Below are 12963 nucleotides of genomic sequence, written 5' to 3'. Positions count from 1 at the left end.
CACTCACTAACTGTAAGTCGCTCTGGATAAGAGCGTCTGCTAAATGACAAAAATGTAGATGTAATTAATTTATTAAAACAATTAAATATCACAAACCGTATCAAGGGATTTTGATATAGACATCAGGTATTTTGCGCAGTTTCTGCATAGCTGCGATGTCCTAACCAGAGATAATGAAGGAATTTTCTTTTTCCTTTCTCTACCATCTCTGACCTAACAACCACAGGCCAAGGTTTGTGTCGTCCCCATAGAGATGTATAGAGGACTCTTGTGCCCAAAACCTTATTTAGCATGAGCAGCGTCATTGAGGACTTTCACAATTTTTAAGTAGTCAACTGGGTGGGACTTCCTACGGGTTAAGGAAAGATCACATAATTCCATCCAGGTCATCAGGAGGGATCAGCCAATTAATTATACTCTTGAGCAAACATTCCATAACTGCAGGTGGCAGTAAATCACCAACCATGGCTTTATACATTTTCAAACAACACATTCCAGGTGGCAGTAAGCACCCTTTTAGTTTGTTAACCAACTCATAGCAGTAGTAAGAAGAAAATCGAAGATCTTGATCACTTTTTTAGCCTCTCTGGACTCTGGAAGTGTACAATATTACGTAAAAAAAAAAAAAAAAAAAAGTACCTAAGGCGCCGCATCGCAGTGCTAACTGTGCCACTAGAGATCCTGGTTCGAATCCAGGCTCTGTCGCAGCCGGCCGTGACCGGGAGACTCATGGGCGGCGCACAATTGGCCCAGCGTCGTCCAGGGTAGGGGAGGGAATGGCCGGCAGGGATGTAGCTCAGTTGCTAGAGCATGGCGTTTGCAACGCCAGGGTTGTGGGTTCGAGTCCCACGGGGGGCCAGTATAAAAAATATATATGTATTCACTAACTGTAAGTCGCTCTGGATAAGAGCGTCTGCTAAATGACTTAAAACGTAAAAAACGTAAAACGTAAAATGTATTGGATCGTTAAAAGACACAGTATTTACACTACCTTGTAGCTTACCAATAAAATGGGAGGATGGTGAAGTAGACATACTTGGGATTCACATCTCAAAAAATAGAAATTAATTTACCACAATCAATTTCAATAGAAAGTTTGCAAAAATAGATACGATTCTGCAACCATGGAGAGGTAAATACTTGTCTATTTATGGAAAAATCCCATTGAATAACTCTTTGGTCCTATCACAGTTTACTTACTTACTAATGGCGCTGCCTACTCCAGATGACTTGTTTTTTAAATCATATGAGCAAAAAATATTTCATTTTATTTGGAATGCTAATGTAACAGGTCAAAGAATTACAGATTTTTGCAACCGTTCATTTTCTATTTTTTATTTTATTTTGTGAGTTGATTTCACCAAAATATTGTATTGTTCAGCATTTCGTGTAGTCTACAGATATTGGGAGAGTTAGTTGTGTAAGTGCGCCCTCTAGAGTTGGTTATATGCGGAGGGATGTTGTGCTTTTCTCAGTCTGCATTGTATTCGGCTGGGAGAGGTACGTGTTCACTTCGGCGTGACATAAACTTGATATACCTGTTAAAACTAAAACGTTTCAGTGCACATAGTAACTTGTATGTATATTATATGATGAGTGTACGTACATTTAATCAAGCTGTGTCGTGAATATAGCCATTTTTGAGAGTTGAGAAATTGCTAACTTAGCTAACCTCGTGTTCTGTTTAGCTGTAAGTTAGCAATCATCATTCTATCCTCTTGTGACGAAGCTCACGTTGTTCTTTTTATGTTAGGCGGATTCTGGTCGAGGGTAGAGTGTTGAACATTTTCTCTCTTTGATGTTGAACAGGTATGTATTCCCTATATCAGGTTAAAAATGTGTTCATTTAAAATGTTTTCATGTATTGATTAGTGTTTAATGGCACTGAAAAGCTCAAATGTGAAGGATTACATGTTGCTTCGTGCATATTACTGTATGTATTACCTGTTTGAAAGATGGTTTATGTCATGTTGCACAGTATTAATATAAAGGCTAAAAGCTCAGAGTTTTTGGCAGAGATAACATGAATATGACACATACATAAGATATACACCAGATGCAATGTTTATTTTCCAATGATGTTGTATTTTATTCCTTGTATTTTTGAATGTGATTATACTGAGTCTGCATTGTATTCGGCTGGGAGAGGCGGATTCTGGTCGAGGGTAGAGTGTTGAACATTTTCTCTCTTTGATGTTGAACAGATTGAGAGAGTTGTACACAATAAAGTGCCTTCAAGTACGCCAGCGTCTTGTCTTCAGTGCACCGGAACACAACGCAGTAGTCGGCAACGAACAGACCGAGCCGGCTACACTAAGCCAGACAAAATTAAACGTGCCTATTTATATAATGAATATGAGTTTGGGGGGCTAAACATATTAAATATTAAAGCTTTAAATCTCTCACTAAAAGCTTCACTCATACATAAGTTATACTTAAACCCAAAATGGTTCTACAGTAGACTATTAAAAAAGGCTAATCCCTTGTTCAAAAATTGCCTTTTTGCTTTTATACAGATTACAACTTCTCATTTCCGACTAATTGAAAATGAAATTTTGTTTAAAGTATCGCCCTTTCTTAAACAAGCCATACAAAGCTGGTTACAATTTCAGTTTTATCCTCCAGAAAAGAGAGAACAAATATTACAACAAATGTTATGGTTAAACTCAAATATACTGATGAATAAAAAACCATTCTTTATGGATACAAATAAAAAAGGTATTATATTTATTAATGATATTATGAATATAAACGGTGGAGTTATGTCACATATGCAGCTATCAAAATATATGGGAATGTCTGCTCAATCCAAACTTATAACCAACTGATTGCAGCATTACCACAAAAACGGAGGAGGCTTGTGGAAAAGGGAGAAGGTAGGGAAATTGTTTGTCTTCCATATATTAAAGATACAAATTGGCTGAAAGGAATTGGCATAAATAGATAAAGATACCAGTTTCATTTGAGGACAAAAATGTTGACAGCTGCACCATACAGGTTGCAAAATAAATGGGAAGAGATTTTCGATGTACCGATTCAATGGCATATGGTTTATGAACTGGTACAAAAAACACTTGATTCAATACTTCGAGTTTTTCAATTTAAATTGTTATACAATATTCTTGCCACCAACAGAATGCTATATATATATGGGGTATATAACAATCTCAGCTCTGTAGATCTTTCTGCGAAGAGACAGAATCCCTAGATCATTTATTCTGGTATTGCCCCTACAGTGATGGAAAAAAGTATTTGATCCCCTGCTGTTTATGTACGTTTGCCCACTGACAAAGACATGATCAGTCTATCATTTTAATGTTAGGTTTATTTGAACAGTGAGAGACAGAATAACAACAACAAAATCCAGAAAAACCCATGTCAAAAATAAAATACATTGATTTGCATTTTAATGAGGGAAATAAGTATTTGACCACTCTGCAAAACATGACTTAGTACTTGGTGGCAAAACCCTTGTTGGCAATCACAGAGATCAGACCTTTCTTGTAGTTGGCCACCAGGTTTGTACACATCTCAGGAGGGATTTTGTTCCACTCCTCTTTGCAGATCTTCTCCAAGTCATTAAGGTTTCGAGGCTGATGTTTGGCAACTCGACCTTCAGCTCCCTCCACATATTTTCTATGGGATTAAGGTCTGGAGACTGGCTAGGCCACTCCAGGACCTTAATGTGCCTCTTCTTGAGCCACTCCTTTGTTGCCTTGGCCGTGTGTTTTGGGTCATGTCATGCTGGAATACCCATCCACGACCCATTTTCAATGCCCTGGCTGAGGGAAGGAGGTTCTCACCCAATATTTGACGGTACATGGCCCCGTCCATCGTCCCTTTGATGCAGTGAAGTTGTCCTGTCCCCTTAGCAGAAAAACACCCCCAAAGCATAATGTTTCCACCTCCATGTTTGACGGTGGGGATGGTGTTCTTGGGGTCATAGGCAGAATTCCTCCTCCTCCAAACACGGCGAGTTGAGTTGATGCCAAAGAGCTCCATTTTGGTCTCATCTGACCACAACACTTTCACCCAGTTCTCCTCTGAATCATTCAGATGTTCATTGGCAAACTTCAGACGGGCCTGTATATGTGCTTTCTTGAGCAGGGGACCTTGCAGGCGCTGCAGGATTTCAGTCCTTCACGGCGTAGTGTGTTACCAATTGTTTTCTTGGTGACTATGGTCCCAGCTGCCTTGAAATCATTGACAAGATCCTCCCGTGTAGTTCTGGGCTGATTCCTCACCGTTCTCATGATCATTGCAACTCCACGAGGTGAGATCTTGCATGGAGCCCCAGGCCGAGGGAGATTGACAGTTTTTTTGTGTTTCTTCCAACTGTTGTCACCTTTTCACCAAGCTGCTTGGCGATTGTCTTGTAGCCTATTCCAGCCTTGTGTAGGTCTACAATCGTGTCCCTGACATCCTTGGAGAGCTCTTTGGTCTTGGCCATGGTGGAGAGTTTGGAATCTGATTGATTGATTGCTTCTGTGGACAGGTGTCTTTTATACAGGTAACAAGTAGAGATTAGGAGCACTCCCTTTAAGAGTGTGCTCCTAATCTCAGCTCGTTACCTGTATAAAAGACACCTGGGAGCCAGAAATCTTTCTGATTGAGAGGGGCGTCAAATACTTATTTCCCTCATTAAAATGCAAAACAATTTATAACATTTTTGACATGCGTTTTTCTGGATTTTTTTGTTGTTATTCTGTTTCTCACTGTTCAAATAAACCTACCATTAAAATTATAGACTGATCATTTCTTTGTCAGTGGACAAACGTACAAAATCAGCAGGGGATCAAAAACTTTTTTCCCTCACTGTAGCTTGTTTCTGGTCACAGGTTCAGGAATAATTATCCTTACAAATAGCAGTATTGGGCGATTTGGAAAGCCATAGTCAGTCAATAAATAATGTAATAATACTCATAGGAATGGTTTTCAACTTTAGCTCACAATTTGTGGATACAATGCGATTAGAAAGGTTCAACATTTATGTAATACATCACAGCACAATTGATAAATATTTGGCACATGGAAACCAAATGAGGATGGTCTATGGTGATAGGTGGGATGGGCTGAGAGTGGCTGAGGGGTGGGATTAAAGTATGTATGTCAAATGTGTTTGCAAAATGTCTATGTAAAATGTATGTATATGTAGCAGAAAAGCTGTAAAAAAACAAACAAGATATGTGTCCTCCGAAGAGGGGGGGTGGTGGATAATAATAATAAAAATAAAGAAAAAGAATGGACTACTTCAAAATGGAGATAGCCACAATGGCGCTGCCTGTGCCCTCACAGAAGCCAAAAAAAACCTGTTGTATTTTATTATTGTTTGCACTATCTCTATGCACACTCACAGGGCCCTACACACTACGCAGACTGATACTCCAACACACTAACAAACACTCACTCCATAATTTGCTCACACACAAATAATATGCACATACATTACTACTGACTCTACTCACACCCACTCACATACAATCTTCACATACGCTGCTGCTACTCTGTTTATCATACACTATATATACAAAAGTATCTGGACACCCTGTCAAATTAGTGGATTCGGCTATTTCAGCCACACCCGTTGCTGACAGGTGTATAAAATCGAGCACACAGCGATGCAATCTCCATAGACAAACATTTGCAGTAGAATGGCCTTACTGAAGAGGTCAGTGACTTTCAACGTGGCACCGTCATAGGATGCCACCACAAGAGGTTGGTGGCAGCTTAATTGGGGAGGACGGGCACGTGGAATGGTATCAAATACATCAAACACATGGTTTCCATGTGTTTGATTCCATTCCAGCCATTATTATAAGCCGTCCTCTCCTCAGCAGCCTCCACTGGATGCCACCTTTCCAACAAGTCAGTTTGTCAAATTTCTTCTCTGCTAGAGCTGCCCCGGTCAACTGTAAGTGCTGTTATTGTGAAGTGGAAACGTCAAGGAGCAACAATGGCTCAGCCGAGAAGTTGTTGGCCACACAAGCTCACAGAACGGGACCGCCGAGTGCTGAAGTGCATAGCGTGTAAAACTAATCTGTCCTCGGTTGCAACACTCACTACCGAGTTCCAAACTGCCACTGGAAGCAACGTCAGCACAAGAACTGTTAGTCGGGAGCTTCATGAAATGGGTTTCCATGGCCGAGCAGCCGCACACAAGCCTAAAATCACCATGCGCAATGCCAAGCGTCGGCTGGAGTGACTCTGGAGTGATAAATCACCCTTCACCATCTGGCAGTCCGACGGACTAATCTGGTTTTGACGGATGCCAGGAGAACGCTACCTGCCCCAATGCATAGTGCCAACTGTAAAGTTTGGTGGAGGAGGAATAATGGACTGGGGCTGTTTTTCATGGTTCAGGCTAGGCCTCTAAGATCCAGTGAAGAGAAATCTTAACGCTACAGCATACAATAACATTCTAGACGATTCTGTGCTTCCAACTTTGTGGCAACAGTTTTGGGAATGCCCTTTCCTGTTTCAGCATGACAATGTCCCCATGCACAAAGCGAGGTCCATACAGAAATGGTTTGTCGAGATCGGTGTGGAAGAACTTGACTGGCCTGCACAGAGCCTTGACCTCAACCCCATCGAACACCTTTGGGATGAATTGGAATGTTCGACAAGCAGGTGTCCACATACTTTTGGTCATGTAGTGTATATGCTGATGCCTAGTCACCTTTCCCCTATACTTATCTACCTCTATCGATCCAGTATCCCTACACATTGTAAATAGGGTACTGGAACTGACCCTGAATATGGTATGCGTACTTACTTTATCGTGTTCTTCTTTTTTTGTTCTACCTTGTTATTTTTAGTATTACATTGTTATTGATTACTGCATTGTTGGGGTTAGAGCTTGCTAGAAAGGCATTTCACTGTACTTGTGCATCTGACATTAAATCTTGAAACTGAAACTAATGGGACAAATACTACAAAGGCGAAATTTATACATCTCTATGGTCGCAAGGTCCGCCAGAGGGCGCTAGGGGGGTAGCTAGCTAGCTATCGTAGTTTCTGAGCCATTTGAAAGGATTATGTGTATTTGATCGTAGAGGATATGGCGCATTTGAACAGGACTATTTTGTCTGCTGCATTTTTACTGGATTGCTAGCCAGCTAACTAGCTTTAGCTAATTGCATTGCAGAGCCTATTTCTACCTAACGTTTGTCGTGTTGCTTATCGAAACACACATCCCGCAAGAGATTGTGGATTTAGATTGCATGCCAGAGTCTTAACTAGCTACGGCAGCTAAGCAAGCCACTCCTGATTGTTTCATGGTTTGCCACAACGTTTGCAGTCGTATCGATTTGGCAATACTCGCTTCGCCACGTCTTATCAATTTGTGTATTTTAATTTTCTCGTGGGAAACGCTAGCCTTTACCTAGTTAACGTTACCCAACAACTTGGTTGCTAAATGTCGGAGAAGAGTTCGAACTCGTCGGGCTCCGATGAAGATGTTGATCCCGAATCTGGGCATCTTGTTGAACTTGGTGGCGTCCTAAGCAAGGTAAGTCCTAAAAAACAAACAACATTGGATCTTTATTAAAATGGCTAATGAGGGCTTGATTCTCTCAAAAACACTGCTAGGATACAACTAGAATAACTACACTGAACGAAAATGTAAACGCAACCTGTAAAGTGTTGTTCCAATGTTTCATGAGTTGAATTAAAAGATCCCAGAAATGTTCCATGCGTACAAAAAGCTTATTTCTCTCAAATGTTGTGCACAAATTTGTTTACATCCCTGTTAGTGAGCATTTCCTCTTTGCCAAGATAATCCATCCACCTGACAGGTGTGGCATATCAAGAAACTGATTAAATAACATGATCATTACACAGGTGCACCTTGTGCTGGGGACAAACGGTCACTCTAAAATGTGCAGTTTTGTGACACAAGACAATGCCACAGATGTATCAAGTTGAGGGAGGGTGCAATTGGCATGCTGACTGTAGGAATGTCCACCAACTGTTGCCAGAGAATATAATGTTAATTTCTCTAAGCCGCCTCCAACTTATTTTTAGAGAATTTGTAGTACGTCCAACAGGCCTCACAACCGCAGACCATGTGTATTGCGTCGTGTGGGCGAGCGGTTTTCTGACGTCAACGTTGTGAACAGTGTCCCATGGTTTGCGGTGGGTTTATGGTATGGGCAGTCATAAGCTAAGGATACCGAATACAACTGTGTTTTATCAATGGCAATTTGAATGCACAGAGATACCGTGATGCGATCCTTAGGCCCATTGTCGTGCCATTCATCCGCCGCCATCAGCTCATGTTTCAGCACGATAATGCACAGTGTTGCAAGGATTTGTACACAATTCCTGGAAGCTGAAAATGTCCCAGTTCCTGGATACTCACCAGACATGTCACCCATTGAGCATGTTTGGATGCTCTGTATCGACGTGTACGACAGCGCGTTCCAGTTCCCGCCAATATCCAGCAACTTAACATTGCCATTGAAGAGGAGTGGGACAACATTCCACAGGCCACAATCAACAGTCTGATCAAATCTATGTGCAGATTTGTTGCGCTGCATGAGGCAAATGTTGGTCACACCAGATACTGACTGTTTTTTTTTATCTATGCCCCTACCCTTTTTTAAGGTATCTGTGACCAACAGATGCATATCTATATTCCCAGTCATGTGAAATCTATAGATTTTTATAATGAATTTATTTCAATTGACTGATTTCCTTATATGAACTGTAACTCAGTAAAATCTTTGAAATTGTTGCGTTTCTATTTTTTGTTCAGTGTAGATAGCTAGCTGCTAGTTTTTGATTCAAAGCACTCAAGCTGGTGTATGAGTTGTGATTTACATTTCAGTCATTTAGCAGACACTCTTATCCAGAGCGACTTACAGTTAGTGAATAAATATATATATATATTTTTTATACTGGCCCCCCGTGGGAATCAAACCCACAACCCTGGCGTTGCAAACGCCATGCTCTATCAACTGAGCTACATCCCTGCCGGCCATTCCCTCCCCTACCCTGGATGACGCTGGGCCAATTGTGCGCCGCCCATGAGTCTCCCGGTCGCGGCCGGCTGCGACAGAGCCTGGATTCGAACCAGGATCTCTAGTGGCACAGTTAGCACTGCGATGCAGTGCCTTAGACCACTGCGCCACTCAGGAGACTGATTGATAGTCAATTGTTTTACACTTCCCTATGGTGGGCACTTCCCTATTGTGGACAATGGTTGGATTAGGTTGAAAATGTTTGATCAATCTCAATTAGGCCTACTATCAGACAATAGGTACCACAAACAAACTGCCCCAGCTACTAATAACAAGGTGGGCCCAGTTGCTTTGTATGGCATCTTTGTGGGCCACCAACACCCACTTCTCTTTCAATTAATTATTAAACTAATCATCATCATCTTTAGTGATTGTTTGAAACTTAAGTGTGAAACTAAATACATTACCTTCCTACTGTAAATGCACTGCTAGGAGAATTGTAGCCTTGACTATCTGCCTTTATGTTTGTTGACAGTGGACAAACTACATTCATGGATGGCAGAACCGGTGGGTAGTGTTGAAGAACAACACTCTGAGCTACTATAAGTCAGAGGATGAACGGGAGTACGGCTGCAGAGGCTCTCTGTGTCTCAGCAAGGCTTTCATCACAGTAAGTTAGAGTAAAGGTTCATTTATTCTCAGAAAGCAGCGTTATGGCACATTATTATGGCACCTGTCACAACAAAATGGACTTCAAGACTTCCATCATACCAGCAGGGAAAGTAAAGGTTATCTCAAAAGACTATCTCAGTCCCGTTCTACTGGTTTTAAAGATTAGGTGAAAATGTCCTAGTGAAATGCTTGCCTAAAATGCAGACAATGTTAGGATGTTCTCTATCATTACTTTGAGCAATAACGTGTCATTCCTTGGGTCCACATTTTTCTGACCCAGAGAGCTAAACATTAACCAGTAATGAGGCTGTTAGTGCACAGTAGGGGATAGAGAGCAGTATTTTATCAGACAAGGGCATACTGACACTACAAGGAGAACCATTTGTAAACACACATACATAGTCCTTTATTAGGCAACTGAAATCCTGATTTCGTCTTGAAATGTAATCTTTGGCCACATACTGTTAGCCTTTGTATGCCATGCTTCTGTTTCTTCTATAGAAATGTTTGTGGTCATACGCACATCCTTAAAAACATAGGTGCTGGGCTAATAAAGAATACTAGTATAGAACAAGAAGGCCGGCACACTGTTAAAGCTCCCAATTCACCGCTTTATTGAAAACATATAGATCCGAAACGGATCTTCGTCAGGTCAAACAAACAAACTGAGTGTTCACATCCCAAAATATACACATTTCACCTCACATGACGCATAGATACACAAATTGCAAAAACAATTTGTGTATCTAATAATTTGATATCAATGAGATGGGCACATGTAGTAGTTCCAGAAAATAATATATATGTACAAAATGACCAAGTAGGAGACCTGGAAGGCAAGACAAATCAAAGTGACATGTTCATGTAAGAAATGGTCTGATATCAAACTCTTGGTTCAGACCTCTAGGAGACATGGTACACAAACGGTGAATCCAATACAATTCTCTTCTCAATAATAGATTATCACTATCCCCCCCCCCCTCCTAGGAGTGTTAACATGTTCGTTACCAATGTATCTCAGAGAGCTAATGTTGTGACGAGCCTCCATGAAATGCGCAGCCACAGGGGGATCTCTGGTCAAGGGTCCTGATATTACTTCAGTGTTCTGCTATCGTTGTTTTCAGAGCTCGTTTCATTTTTCCTACATAGCATAGACCACAAATACACTTGATCAGGTATATCACGTTTTTTGTGGAACATGTAATGATGCCCTTAATCTTAATGGCCTTGCCCGTAATAGGGTGATTGAACATTGTTCATTTGTTCGTAAAGTTACACTGGGTACATCCGCCACATCTATAGTTACCCTCCAGCACATTGTCTAGAAAGGTACTACGTGGCACTGGTGGAAGATCAGACCTCACCACCATTTGACTGATGTTGGGGGCGCGTCTGAAGACTACCCGCGGGGGGTTCTTTAAACAGGTTTTCCAGTTGTGGATCAGTGCTCAAGATGTGCCAGTGTTTTTTAATGATGTGGTCAACCTGTTTACCAATGAGGAGTAATGAAGGAAGCATTGAACGCGTTGGTCAGGAGGGCGGGGAGGTTTGGGCGTGTGGCTGTCATCCTGGGTCATATTTTTATAACGTTCCCTTGTGTCATGCAGCCATTCCTCTGGGTAACCCCGGTGTCTGAATCGCTCATCCAGATTGTCGGCTTGTTTCTCATAGTCCCTCTGTGTACTACAAATCCTGCGTATGCGACTGTATTGGCTGATGGGGAGGCTCTTTTTTTAGAGGTGTAGGGTGGAAGCTGTCTCTGTGAAACAGGGAATTCCTGTCCGTTGGCTTCCTGCATAGGTCCATGTTTAAGCCCTTCTTAATCAAAATGTCAAGAAAACTTGTTTCATGCGCATCAAAGGTGAGGGTGAATTTCAAATGTTCACTGCTTGTATTGATGGAGTGGAATCGATGAAGTTACTCTGCTGTGCCCTGAAATGGAAGGAATACGTCATCAATTAAGCATTTCCAGAGCTTGATATGGCGCAAGAATGGATTGTTAGGGCTGAAAATCACATTATTCTCAAACAACCCCACATACAGATTGCTGTAATTCGGTGCCATTTTACTACCCATAGCAGTTCCCTTCTGTTGAATGAACATGTCATTTTTAAACATGAAAAAGTTCTTAGTGAGAACAATCTCAGCAAGTTCAACAACACAGTTAGTGGTAGGGAGTGGGTCTTTGACTAAGATAGTGTGCCATGGCTTCTAGGCCTCCCTGGTGGGGGATATTAGTATACAGGGATTCAACATCAAAGCAAGCCATAAGCATCTCCCCATTGATATTGTGCATTGTCTTGAGGGTGTTAATCATGTCCATAGAATCTACAAAAGCAGAAATATTTTCAGTCATTGAGCCAATGGAGGCCACATTAGGTCTCCCTGGTGACTTATCCAATCGTTTGTGGATTTTTGGTAAGGCATGAATAACGCTCCTGATTGGATTGTCTACTTTCATGAACTCTTATTTTTGCATAATGTCTCCACTTTCCACAAGACACTTCAGCTTGCAGTGAATCTCATCTTTGAACAGTGGTGTGGGGTCACGTGACAATTTCTGATAGAAAGTGGTGGTGTTCAATTGACCCCGGATCTCATTCACATAGTCATCACGGTTTAACAACACCACAGCTCCACCCTTGTCAGCATTACGCACTATCAAAGTAAAAATCATTTTTTTAATCATCCAATACTTGTCTCTGTTCTTTAGGGAGATTTTTGTAGAATCTGTATTCTAATTTCTTATTCAGAATCTGAGACATCTTTTCCCACCAATCTGCAGTATGTTTCTAGGGAGGGATTTCTGTATCTGGATGGACAAAAGGTGGATTTGGCTCGAAAAGGGGTATTCGTTCTGTGGGAAATGTAATTCTCTATTGTGTCACCCATAGCCTGAACACTCATATCAACCATGCTGGACACATCCTCATTTGGACTCTTATCATTTATGGGACAGGTTCTGTTTCTTGCCATTTGACACTTTATTTCCCTCAGGCAGGCCTCCTGTTGGTCAGATAAGCTGAAATCCAACACCCTGGTTAAACATTTTATTTTCTCTCAGAAAATACCATGGTTCAATACAAAGGCCAAACAAATGGTATTACTGCTATTTGTGCAATAGGATTAAAGGATCAAGTCGGATTAACACTACAATATGGGTTGTTGCAATTTCCCTTAAAGGGATACTTCTGGATTTTGGTAATGAGGCCCTGTATCTACTTCCCCAGAGTGAGATGAATTCTGCATGCAGTTTGAAGGAAGTTGCAAAGGTGTCTTTGTGCTCTTGAGAGAGCGTTAGTTCCTTTTTTCTAGGTAAATGAAACTCTGA

General features: G+C 41.3%; 1 protein-coding gene across 4 annotated transcripts in view; it reads left to right on the top strand.

Moving 5' to 3' along the window:
• Positions 1-7010: 7010 nt before the first annotated feature.
• The window catches only part of LOC121584954 (ceramide transfer protein), a 40399-nt gene continuing 34446 nt past the window's right edge, over positions 7011-12963 (top strand). For 3 of the 4 annotated variants that reach the window (XM_041901228.2, XM_041901227.2, XM_041901226.2), the window contains exons 1-2: positions 7011-7507; positions 9496-9630. In XM_041901228.2, coding sequence (XP_041757162.1) covers positions 7415-7507; positions 9496-9630 — 228 coding nt within the window. In that variant the 5' untranslated portion in view covers positions 7011-7414. The remainder of the gene's footprint in view (positions 7508-9495; positions 9631-12963) is intronic. The other variant, XM_041901229.2, reaches the window with a different exon arrangement.

This window comes from Coregonus clupeaformis, chromosome 16 (genome assembly GCF_020615455.1).
Source record: "Coregonus clupeaformis isolate EN_2021a chromosome 16, ASM2061545v1, whole genome shotgun sequence".
Classification (NCBI taxonomy): domain Eukaryota; kingdom Metazoa; phylum Chordata; class Actinopteri; order Salmoniformes; family Salmonidae; genus Coregonus; species Coregonus clupeaformis.
The sequence above is the reverse complement of the archived record's forward strand: the minus strand, read 5'-3'. Positions and strand labels throughout refer to the sequence as shown.